The sequence below is a fragment of the Gymnodraco acuticeps genome, unplaced genomic scaffold (assembly GCF_902827175.1).
Source record: "Gymnodraco acuticeps unplaced genomic scaffold, fGymAcu1.1, whole genome shotgun sequence".
Taxonomy (NCBI): Eukaryota; Metazoa; Chordata; class Actinopteri; order Perciformes; family Bathydraconidae; genus Gymnodraco; species Gymnodraco acuticeps.
In genome coordinates, this window is record NW_022989953.1 from 1,603,332 (window position 1) to 1,616,971 (window position 13,640).

General features: G+C 40.1%; 1 protein-coding gene across 1 annotated transcript in view; it reads left to right on the plus strand.

Moving 5' to 3' along the window:
• Positions 1 to 13,640, plus strand: part of cdh13 (cadherin 13, H-cadherin (heart)) — a 467,262-nt gene that overhangs the window by 110,502 nt on the left and 343,120 nt on the right. Inside the window, exon 2 of the mRNA XM_034210651.1 lies at positions 10,578 to 10,698. Within this exon, the coding sequence (XP_034066542.1) occupies positions 10,578 to 10,698 (121 nt within the window). The remainder of the gene's footprint in view (positions 1 to 10,577; positions 10,699 to 13,640) is intronic.

A 13,640-nucleotide genomic window follows, 5' to 3' on the forward strand; every position in this document is an offset into this window, starting at 1 on the left:
TTTTCCCCAACCAATTAAGTAGTAGGACACACAAACTGTATAAAACCTTGATTGTCAGTCCTGCAGAGATTTCAAACAAAACCTGGTTAGATTCAAGGAATAGATAACCCCAAAATGACCAATTGTATTTCAAGTATTCACCCTTTGTAACCTCAAACTCTTAACACAAATGTCATGGTCAACACAATATCCAAAAACGGGGAAACATGTTGTTAATTGAAATTAATTGGGGCCACAATTTTGAAAAAGCACAATCATTTGGGGAAAAATCATGCCTTCAGACTAAATTGAGCATATACGATTGGAAAAATACTACTTGGATTATACAGCACAAGTTTTGTGATAGATGTCTATCTATTTTAAATTTGACAGATGGCTGTTATATGTTATTTCATCAAGACTATGAAGTTTTTTCATGATCTTCTTCATTCACTGTGTGAAGGCATGCAATAATGTTTGAGTTATGTAAACACAAATGGTAACTTTTCTGGGTAAATTGTTCCTTTATTATGTTAACATTAAACACATCTCATGGATTGTCTCATAACTTAAGCTTTGTGTTAATGTACTTTCCATTACTCCAGTTCAACAATGTCATGCAGATTTCACAGTACTTGCAGTACATTCACCCACACAAATATCCAACGAATGGCTTCCGCACCCCTTATTTCTTTGTGTTCATCACACTGTTTTTCTGCCTCTCCCCTTTTTCCTTTGCTTCTCCTTTTTATTACTTTTTGAATGTGGCATTCACACAGTGACAACAACCACCCACCAGCAGCAACAATGTCGTTTTTCTCCTCTCTTCTCCCTGGTCGCTCGGCTGCTCTTCCTATATGGCATGGCTGTGTGTTTACTGCTCCAGTGTAGTTTTGCATCTCCAGCAGGTGTGGCCAGGCTCGGGCAGCCCGGGCCGGGAACCAGGCGGTTTCATGACTCAGGTGCTGCATGCCTGGCTAACCTGCCGGACGGATTGATTCGCTCCCCCTCTCTCCCCTAGCTTTCTGGCCTCATCTCAGGGCTATGGATGTAGCCAGGGCCCCGGACAGGTCAACCAGACATATACCGAGGTGTGTGCACTGACATTTACCTTGATGGAACACAGAGGCAGTGCAAGATTGAGGAGAGAAAGGGGAATGTAGTATGTGGAAGGAGACACAGTGACTGGATGAAATGTCAGGCTTACTGGCAGGCTGTCTGGCTGTAGCGCTGGCAAACCATCCGGCATGCATGCAGAGTCAGAGCCATGCAAATCCACACACACACACACACTGGCTGGCTGGCTGGCAGGCTGGATCATTGGCAAACCTAGACGTGCAGGGAGACACACTTACACACACATGTACTCACTCAAAGAGACCAAAATGTACTATCGATTTTAAGTGACATGCACAGAGGAACACACCAGAATGATTTACATTACCTGAGCCACTAGAGTGCATATAAAGGTCACAGTGATTTTATTCAGTTGCACATGAACCAGTTACAGAGATATCTTGTGTACACTACAATTTCCAAATCCACTTTCTATTACGCCCATTTTAATATTCATTATACATATAGTTATCATGTGTTATAAACATAATTACTAATGACATCAAATTAATATAAACATTTAAAATGCATTATTATCTGTATATTAGGAGAAATTATAGATGACAAAAATCACCTAAACCTCACCTATCAAATATCATAACAGGTCATAACTGTCAGTCATGACTTGTAAAAAACTAATCTGGTTTAACATATGTTTTATTTTTGCATGGATGTATTACTTTTTTAGGGAATTGGACTACCAAGCTTGCTATGTAATTAATCGGCCTGAAATGTATTACTACATTTAAAGCACCCAATGACAATTAATTGCGACCTTTGTTGTGCTTTTAAGTCCCAATAGGTTTATATGCGGTGATATAAGCAGATTGCAAGTACGTTTACAACATAGCATTGGTAATTAAAAAAGTGAGACAGGCTTAATAGACACAAATGTGAAATAAATCCAAATAGATGGACTGTCTAATGTTTGGGTTCTTCGCAGCATCTATTTGCCAACAGCTCGATAAAAAAAGAGCAGAAGGAAATAATAAAGGCATTAGAATGCATGAGAGACACAGACTCTGACAGAAATGTGTTTTCTCTTCTTTCTTCCTTCGCCTTTCTCAATATACCTTTTGTCTTCGTCCTCTCTGTCTGATGGAGTTTACTCACACAAACACTTACTGGATGTACACATACTCACACATCACTTCTAACAGCCATTACAGCCTCTCTCGCTCTCAGCCTCTTCAGCAAATATCAGCTGTAGTGGCCCTCTCCATCTCTATAGATCAGATGCACAGTGGATTCTTCAGGCGATATTGATTTCCACCAGAGGTGACATTTACTATGTGCTCTGCTAAGACATTGCCTTAATCACCTGACTGGTCCTTCACACTTGAACTGAATCAGATGTCAAACTCTCAGACCCGCTGTTGCCCCTCCAGCATGAATATCACGACATCAACAACGGCTGCCAGAAGCCACTCCTCCGATCCTCGTGATGCCTCTAGTATAGACTCCTTTCCAAATAATTGAGTACCTCAAAGCCTTTAATATTCCTCTTTTTTCTTTCTTGCAACTTCTCTTCCTTGCTGGGAATGCAACTGATGGTGGGAAAGCATTATCTTAATGCTGGAGGTAAAACGTATGGATCTTTTTCTCCTGATTGAGCATTCCTTGGCTGCACTTAGAGGGCTAACATAAACCTAAAGACCTGCACTCCAAGTGGTTGTCAATAGATAGCTGTATGTTTTTCTCCACCATGCAAACTGATCTATATGAAACCATCCCCCCTATAGTTTCTCTTCCATCATCCAATGATCAGTCTTTGTTTCTTTCCCCTCTATATTTAAATAGAGAATTGCTGTGCTGTGATAGTGTGATGTGTAGGCCTTGGATTCCCAACAGTACTTCTTCCGGTTTTGCCAAGGGGAGCATGGAAAGATTACTGGAGTAGTTCAATATAAATATGAAATTAATGGGTAACAATTAATGATTTAAAATAAATTGCTATTTGGTGTTGAGTTCTCAAACTAGGCTTATCGAATGATGATACATACTATATCTTGAAGTAATTAATAAATGGTTTGAATAGTGATAGGTTGAGGGATAAGGGGTTACGATAGTTAGGAGCTAAACGGTATCGATAGCATTTGTTTGTGTGTCAAAAAATGCAAAAAAATAATAATAACAATTAAGCCTCAAAGCTTTAAAAATGGCCCAGAATAAAAGTAAGTAATATTAGCATTGTGAATTCATGAATTTAGAAATGTTGTCGGTAGCTAAATGTTGTGTTTAGCCCTGTGTAACATACTTTATCGGATGTCTGGTTCAAACTATTGCCATTGTAAACTAAACTTGTGAGCCTATAGTGTATAACAATGTTAATTCCGCCTGTGTCGTCAGCAATCAATATTCTTAGTAGTTGCCTGTTAGTGTAGAACAAAATGCTTACTTCTATGCTATTGACTGACTTCACTCTGGTACCATTTTCAAGTGCTCACTGACAAAAGAAGACCATGTTGAACATTGGTTCTGCTTCTGCTCGTTATGTGGTGCTCAACTGGTGGCAGAACAATAGTGAGTAATATTTCCTTTAATTTGAAATAGGACGCCAAGTGGAAATTTGCACTGTGTAATTTTATTTATGTCCAACCCTATTGGATCTAAATGATCCAGATTGAAATGATCCCGCTCTCTGACATTTATCCTCTGGATTACCGCCCTATTTGCAGTTCGCCTCACTGCTCTCTCTCACTTTGTCCACACATCCTGCTAAATGCTTACAGATTTATCTTTTTGGCTCTGTGTCGATCATCTCATTAAGCTGGAACACAATACACTATTTTCTGCGGGTCCAGCTTTGCTGGAGCGTGATAATTGTTCCTACTGGAGAGATTGTTTTCGTGCAACCACGGCCCTTTGTTTCCCCCGGACCGGACCATAGTAATCCTTCCATGTAGCACATTGCTTTGGCAAAGTCACACTGAGCCAATCACTGCAGAACTATGATGCCTTCACAGAGACATCAAACAGGCGAGATATTGAAGCTGAAACACAGAAATCAATTAATTCCTCTCATTGGACCCCTCGGTCTGACACACATTTATTTTTGTATATAGTTTGGCTGGAGTGTGTTGGCGTTCAGTTGACGCTCCCTCTTCTGATCACTGCGGAGGATTCTCAGTGAGCATTTCATGTTGAGATCCAAAACCTTTTCTTTCCATTTGTCTAATGGGGAATCAGACAATGGTTGTTTATATTCTTGACCACTTTACTTTCAATTTATTATCCTATCCCTATGTTGTTCAATATTTCCTGGAAAAACTCTCATCACATAAGAGCCATTACATGTAATTGTGCAGTGCATTTACTGGTTCTCTTATCTTATCAATGCACTAAAGAACCAGCAACAAGTACAACAAAACCACACTTGAAGTAAAAACACGTCACTGTGATCGGAAGCAAGCAAAGGAGAAGAGGAAAAAACAAACAATTACTGCAGACAGGATAAAGAACACACAACAAGGACAAGTCATTAACTAGAGCTTCAAGGATTAAAATCAACACCTTGTTAGAAGTGACACATTTGTGTAGTGCCTACAATAGGACTGTGTATCTGTATTTAAACCAGGAACCAAAAACAGATCTTCCATGAAAATGACCCATAACGACGGTTTTCGGTAACAGATGTGTGTAAAAGCTACTGCTTAAGCTTACATGCACAGCTACCTATAAGATACTACTATATTACAACATGTTTTATTCACGAAAACCAATATGTCTATAACTTCAAGGTGTTTTGGGCAACCTGTGCCTTTATTTAAGTTAAAGTTTTAAAACGGCAGTGGGGATTACATGCCTCCACATGGGCTGCCAGCTGTACCAACTGAGCTATACGAAACACAATTTAATACAAGATGATATCTACATTTTAAACTTGGCAGCTGCATTTGACCTTTTGAATTTTAAGGACTTTTTTGAACGATCCATTGCTATTCTTTACACATGCTGCTTATCAAGGTCAGGATCATGCTACCGTAATGTAAAAGCATAAAGCACTTTAATTTCCATGTTCATCACAGATTACCTTAAAAGAGAAACTATGAATTGGGCCCTGAGGGAACCCATATTCTCATGTGTTGTTCACCTAGAAATAGATGTGGATGTTTGTATTCATTGCACACTAATCCTTAGGCGCTGATAACTTAAATCACGAAACACATAAAACCCTGACAAGCTTAAACACACATATGAATCAGATCCTTTGATGTGGGTTGTATACGGTCTGGGCATGAAAGCAAAACAAGTTCACAGAAACAAGCAAACGCACAAATAAAAAAAAGCTGATATGAATCGACTTCTGTAAATTAAAGCCCACACATTGTGTCTCCTCGTCCTTTTCAGATTGTATTTGAATCAATTCTTCTTGTGTAAAAAGGGATTTTATAGACATCGTTGATAAGAAATTGCCTCAATTCATTCCGCTAGGCTAGAATGGTATGACCTTCATATGTCTAATACATTTTCAGATAGCTTCCTGATGTAGAATATTGCCCAGAATAATAAGCTGCCCTCTGCTAATAACATTGTCATTAGCATTGCGTTGCCTTAATGCTTTTGCTTTCCTACTGTGAGTCACTGGGGCTTTATTGAAATGTTTCCGCCTTAATGGACAGTAAAATGGCTGTTCATGTTGTTGAGTCCTGCTGAGAGCTGTGCGTGCTGTGTTTGCAGGTATCCCCCTGCGCGTGTATGGTAATATTTTTCTTCTGTATTTGCATGCATGTCTCATGCACCCTCGCCATGTCGACAGGCCTCTGGCCCTTTAGTCAACTGGATGGAGTTTATGGACCAGCGAGCATTGTATCCCACCAGGTCAGGAGGCCTTATGATGGAATCAAATTACCATTGTGACACCCGCTAGAAAAGCATCAAGTCCCCTGGGTGCAGTGATTACTTTGCAGGGACATTACATGTAATGACCTCTGAGGCTAAACGTCTGCCAGAGCTTGTTCATCACATAGACGGTTCTCTATAGACCGTTCACAATGCTGTGTGAAAGTCTTTCATGATGTGTCATATAACTGTCATCCCTTACCCAATAAAATATTTGACATTGTCTGTCATTTTAGAATGTTCTCCCGGGTTTAAGGTTTCATAATTTCAAAGGAAATAGAATAGCCATAAGTCATTGTGATATAGGTGTTTTATAATAAGTGAAATTGGCATTATGACGAATACCATCCAAAAACAGACAAGTGACATCAATGGTCATTGGCAAAGTCTCCCTTCAGAGTCCTTTGTTAAACAGCCCATTGACAAATACGACATATTTGAGTGATTCTTGCACTGCTATTGCACCTCAGGATGAGAAACACTTGGTACTCTGGGTAAATGATGAGTAATGTATTGATCTCTTGACTCAATGAAAGTGATACTCCATCTAGTTCTTCATTAGAGGAGATTGTTAGCGTATTTTATATCATAATTCTGTGACGGACAGCATCCAGTTATTATTTCCGTCAGAGCACCGTTGATAACTGGAAATTGCTAGAAGAGGGGTCAAGAGATATGAGGGTGAGCAGGTGGGTTGACACTGGTTGACAGATGGCTCAGTTTGGCAGATGCGTATCATGTGCAGTGCTGTATGGTGTCTCTAATTACAGCACCCACTGTGTGAGGATCCAGCAAATGTCGCCTGATTTCTTTGAGACACTGTTTAATTGTGGTAACAGAATTGTCACATGTTACATTTTCAGTTCTAATAAATATGCAACATTTCACAAAATCACTTAAGACTTATTATAGAGGAAAAGGATGGGAAAATCAGAGTCCAACATTGTGATGTCATTCAGCAAAGTGCTGTGTTGGGCCAATCAAACGAGTGCAAGCACACAACCCTGATTACTTTTTGATAATATATAAATAACATTTACTGTTTATCTGGTGAACCTCTCTATTAAGATAAAATGACTTTCACTTTGAAAACCACTAGATTTATAACAGTGACTTGTTATACTAGATCAGAATGCTAATAATATGATAAACCACTGTGCAGTATTTCGCTGTCTGCACAATCTACACACGCATTAATCCACTAACCAAGCCTCTGCATTGTTTTTTAACCCAGGGCTGTTTTTAGGCTGAACGCCTACTTATGCATGCAGCCCGGGTGGGGAGTTTGTAGCTTGGAATGCTGGCTTACTATAGATATTTATTTTGTATGTAAACTAAAGCAAGCTCAGCACCCTCAGGCAGAGAACACACATATTAAGAGCGTCATAAATAAGGCTGGCCTTTTTTTGGGTGGGGTGCTGAACATAAACTCTGTGGCATTGCAGTAATTGTGCCAACATGCTCTAGTGCAGGGGTTTCAAACTCAATTTCATCACGGGCCACATCAGCATTATGGTTGCACTCAAAGGGCCAGTTGTAACTTTAAGACTATATAAAAATACATATATCAATATTGAATATATATAAAATAATGTATTATATTACATTATTGCCTCTGCATTGGATTATTATCAGATAGAGTAATGAATTCATAATTAACTACGTCTAAAAGCAGAAGTCTAGGGCAAATAATTGCAAGTCTCTTCGGTAAGAATGTCACAATATGATTTTAAAAGAAAAGCCACATTCTGGAAAAATAAGTGAAATTTCGAAAAACAAGTAATTTTTGAGAAAAAGTCTAATTCTAAGAAAAAAGGCATATTTTGACAAAAAAAGTCAAATTCTGAGAAAAAGTCAAATTTGAGATGCATTGTGGGACATGTCGTTTATGGACAACGTGCTTCTGTAAAGTAGCATGTACAGTAACCGTATAGACATATTATATTCTTAGCAAGCTCTTGTGGGGCCACATAAAATGAAGTCGCGGGCCGGATTTGGCACCCGGGCCTTGAGTTTGATACCCCTGCTATAGTGGCTTCACGTTTTGACAAGTAATTGTAAATTAAAGTAGACATACTTTACTTTCTTACTTACTTATGAAATGAATTCAAACTGACGGCCTACAACATATAAACTCCCTCTGGAGCGACCTTGGTGATTTTACCCTCTGCAGACCATTTACATGCACAGAAACCTATAGAACACACAACAGGAAAAGGAAAACCCTGAAAATATAAATAGGGCCTCTTTAATAATACAGCAGCATTTGTAAACAGGTCACAGTGGAACATAACACAATCTGAAAAGGTAAATAAAAACAGAAACGGCATGGGACATATATATTTGAATGAATGCCTCACATATTAACACACAACACAAGTTGTTATTTCTGCTTCGCTGTGCGTCTGCTCCGAAGAGTTTGGTCCCTCCGAGAATGAGTTGAGGCACAACCCTTTACAGTCTGTTTCCATGGAAACGCCCACCCATTGTCTTTGCAAAGAGGGGTTCAAGCAGAGGTCGCGTTAACCGAATATTTTCCGTCAATGACGGATTTTTTCTAAAAATGACGGAAAAATCTGAAAGCAGTCCGTCATTTTGACAGATTAGAACACAACTCGGAACAGCACCAAAACGTCCACCAGCGGCCCACATTATATTACATCCTTAGTGGCCAGGTCGACTGAAGGCGATCTACTGTACTCTACTGTAGTCTGTAACTATTATTTAGTCATTCACACCCCTGTCCAGTTGGTGGCGAGTGTGTGCATATTAAGTAGCTATTGTCTAGTCTTGTTTTTGACCTCGTTGATTACCTCGTTGTTTAACCGGCTTTAGCAATCGCAGTCCGAAGCTTTTTTAATAAGCCCAGTAATTGTGATGGTGTGCATAAACGAGGTGAAAAAAGAAGGATTGATGCGGTGGAGGATGAAGGACAAGCCAGTAAGACTAAAACTGACAATGTTCAGCCAGCAGCAGAGGGGCAAGCAAGTGGCAAGGAGTTCAAGCGGGAGTACCGGGTTCAGTGGGAGCAAGAGTTTAAGTGGCGGAGGAGGGAAGATGGCAAAATGTTCTGCGACATCTGTAGAAAAGCTAAGATGAGTAACGGATTTGTCCGAGGGTGCACGACGATGCAGAAATCAGCGTTCAGGCTAGGCTACAGCAGATCAATTGAGTTGTTCAATTGAGTTGTTCTTGTACATTTTTTGTTCATATTTTGATTGTAATTGTCTCATTTAAAACGATGGCATGGTTCATATTTGCCTGTTTAGGCACAGTGGTCGCGGTGTTTTTAGCGGCCTCTGCCCCCCTCTGCTGTGCTGTCAGTGCAGGAACAAATAAATCATTCGTGTTGACATGAAAAGTAACCACACGGTCGGTGTCTCTGTTCATCTTTTTTTTTCTCCATGCCCTTAAAAGTTCTGTATGAATCATTACAAAAATGAATGAATGAACATTTGCTGCTCAGTACCCAAACATACATATTAAATATGTCTCATCTCAACATTAAAACATGAAAAATAGAATGACGGGTAATAATAGATTATGACGGAAATGTTACGATCCTGTCCGTCAAAATGACGGACAATGAAAAAGTCTAACGCAACCACTGGGTTCAAGTGCTTTTTCTTTCATGCATATTTCTTTAATTGAATACATGTAATTAGTAGCGAAAATGGGTCATTGAGAAGTAGAATGACAGCTTTTAGTCGGTTTTAATTGAAACAGTAAAATTATAAAGGACTCATTTTCTCTTTTTCATCTTTAACTTAATTTGGTCATATTTGTGTTTGATTAAAAAACAATGTAACCCTGATCACCAAACAAAATGATAGGGCAAATAGTGTCTCTGCTTTCCATTTAAAAGTCTCTCTTTGTTTTGTATTTGTAATTACATAGATTTATGCAAGTGTCAACATAAAACAAACATAAATGGGATAAACAAAACAAGATATTTTTGTATTTGTATTGTTTCAAAGTAATACAAGTACTAAATTGGACTTTAATAATAGTTGAACATATTTTTTGTGGAACTATTGATTTACTATATAATATATATTCAAACAAATACATAATAACTTTAGCAACAAAGCAGCAGACAGCTTATTGTTATAAGTACACAAATATTGATTGCACTAGAATACATGTCAGTATTGTACTAGTATGTCTGTAAGTGCACTGAAATAAATGCAATCATTACACGATGATAACAGAGATTATTGCTCTAACAATAATCTCATTATTGCTCAATAATATTTGGTTTGATTGAACGTAGGAATGCAATTATTGTACTAAAATAAATGCAATTATTATACTACTATAAAAGCAATTATTGCACCAGAATTAATGAAATGATTGCACTGGAACAAATGTAACTATTATAATGAAATAAAGGTCATAATTGAACTAGTATGAATGTAATTATTACACAAGAATAAATCCTAGATCAAGTATGAGGGTTATTGTCACTGCGTATTTATGTATCTGCTCTAGCCCCATGTTGTTTATTTAGGATTATTGAGGATAAGGTCGTTGAAAGAAAAATATATTTATTAAGTTGTTCTATCTCCCTGCCAGTTCCTGTCAGAAACTGTGTGTTCATGTGTGCTAACCTGACATGTCCTTTGTTGTGTGTGTCACAGGTTGCCCGTGTGGGTGGCCAAGAGGATGGAGGCCATGAGGGCTGTGTACCTGGCTTCCAGGTCAAACACTACCAGGTGGCGTACAGCGGAGCTTTCCAGAAGGGCCAGGCGCTCATACAAGGTCAGTGACAACTCACACAACCGAATGTGAAGGGAGCTCAACTTTTTGCTCCTCTTTTAACTCTAAAGTGTGCTCTGTTGCACCCACTCACCATCTTAAATTCTCGCATTCCACAACACAAATATGCAAGTGGGTGTGCAGACACACAAACTCATATAAACCCTCAGTCTGCCTGCCTGGCTCCTGAGGATTTGAATGGCAGCATACGCAGTGGAGCTGAGAGGAGGAAAAGCCACGCTCCCTGCAGGTCAAAGCATGGTGTGTTTGTGTTTGTGTTTGTGTGTGTGTGTGTGTGTGTGTGTGTGTGTGTGTGTGTGTGTGCGTGTGTGTGTGTGTGTGTGTGTGTGTGTGTGTGTGTGTGTGTGTGTGTGTGTGTGTGTGTGTGTGTGTGTGTGTGTGTGTGCAGGTTGTTTTGTTATTCACACCCATTAGTATTCATGTTAGTCCTTGTTACAAACAGGATATCGAACTGGGTGGGCACAACAAAGACAACAAGAAGCTCATTTGTGTCTGCAAATGAATGATTCCCCTTGATTGGATGATATTTACAAAACCATATTTGCTCTTCTTTTGTTTCTTACTTGATGAGTGCTTTGGGCTGCTCAGCTAAGCGAACGAGTGTGTAGTTTGCTTAAAATGCATGTGCAATTGTCTTTTTCCTGGAGCTTCTTTTTTGTAAATGTATTGAACATGTCAGAAACAAAACATACAACAATAGTAATTATATATATATATATATATATATATATATATATATATATATATATATTCTTTCTTTTTTGTCTCATTCATAATAATAATTATAACAAAGTACAAACAAATAATAATACAAAAAAAAGAAAAGTTCTCAGTCCCGGTACACCAGCTACCATGCTCCAGTCGACTTCCGGAGAACTCTCTAAAGCCTCAGTTGTATTTTATTCTCCATGCAGACATGTGTTTGATTTCAGCAGGTTTATAATCAAACATTGAAGAGAATGTTGAGGGGAAGGTCAAAAGGGTTCGCTTCCGATCAGACAGTAGTGCGGAGGCTCAGATTCATCTCGGCGCTCGTGGGGAGGCAGCCCGTCCCCCGGTTATATTCCCAGCAGACTCCCGCATTCTGAAAACTGCAATGTCCAATCTCAACTCCGTATTGCTGCCACAACTTATCCAGCCTGCTCCTCTGGGACCCTCCGGCAATACCTATCAGCACGGCTGTACTCTGTCTGCACAGAGATCAGCAGTAATGTTTGCTGGCTAGCAGGCTGCCCCCCCCCCCCCCCCCCCCCCTCGGGGTTGTGAGTTATGGCTGCAGACACATCCACAAGGTGCAGTCAGCTTACGGCCGTTTTACTAGAAAGAAGGGGAACTCTTTCACTAATTCATTTGCTCAATATTTAATTTGCTTTGTTGTTGTTTTCTATGATGAAATACCATGGAAATAATGTAAATTGAATTTGGAATAATTTATAGTTTGTTAATGCAGTCTATCATTCATGGCAGAGCTTGTTTCCTTTCCCCTCTCATTATTCAGCCACTTCTTTATTTCATCATCCCTCTGTAATGCTCTTATAGAATGTCATTACCTGCTTCTGTGACATGCACGTAATGGGCTGTATCTTTATACACATGAGTTTACTTATTGTATGGCTCGAGTGCTATGCAGTGCTTGCAGAGCTGTTCTTATTAAGTGGCACTTCACTGACAGCTTTTCCAACTGAAAATACATAATTTCCTACCTAGATTGGAAAAACCTGACAAATCCGAGAACTTTCTCTTCCAATCTACTTTTTCGGCTTACTTGTGTTTGATTCGGTCAGCCACCGAGGCATTTTGTCATCTGGGGGTTCAGTGGCGCGTGAGGAAAGAGACAGAATTCAGTTCTGCTTTAGCGCTCGGCTCCAGGACGACAGAGTGGTTTTATTACCTTGAATATGCTCCTGTCAGCAGAAACACCCCTCACCATGGGGGTCCCAGTGCTCACGAGTTATAGACAGGAGCAACGGCATATCAACGCTCACACACATACAGTACACACATTAATGTATGTGCATGCTTAGCATGGATTTATAATAGACAAACAGATGAAAGCTTACATAGTATACTGTGCTGTGTAGCTTCACAACAGAAACGCTATATGGTTTTTGATCAGTTTAGGTGTCTTAAAAATGCAAAGCATTAACACAAACAGTTATTATATAGACCCTCCAGAAAAACGCAGGCAAAAATCCTTGATTATGCGGGCTAAAATCCTTGATTATGCGATTAAACATGCAGGGTTTTTATGTGATTTTATGCAATGAAATTGCGGGAAGTTGTGAAATATGCGGGAAGTTGCGAAATATGCGGAAAGTTGCGAAATATGCTAAATATATTTTTTTAAATATTGGGCTGTCTTATTTATTCTCTCTCACACACAACCTGCCATTAACATTAAACCCCTTTACTATTCAATTAAACACATTCAATGTTTATTCATTGTAAAAGCAATAGGGCTATTTTAATCACGCACGCACGCACGCACGCACGTGTCCGTGCGGAACAATACCCCAACCCATATATCCGTGGGTGAATAATGTCAATCACCACACAAGCCCCCCCAGTATTCACCCATAGTAAAAATCCTCGTGCCTGGGAGGAAGTACCACCCGACCCCGGCGCGTACGGACCACAGGGGCCGAGGAGGGCGGGGCCGCAGGCGAGGGCAGGGGCGCCAACGAGGGCGAGGGCATCCCCACAGGGGGCGGGGGGCGGGCCATGGGAGGGCGGCCCCGACGTGGGGGCAGAGCCAACTCCAACGGCCTGGAAATGTCCACGTGAGCAGGCTTAATCCGATCAACGGACACAGTCTCAGGCCTGCCACCAACGTCCACCACCAGGCTCTCGTCCCCGTGACGTATGACCCTGAACGGACCGTCGTAAGGGGGCCGCAGGGGACCGCGGTGGGCGTCGTGGCGAAT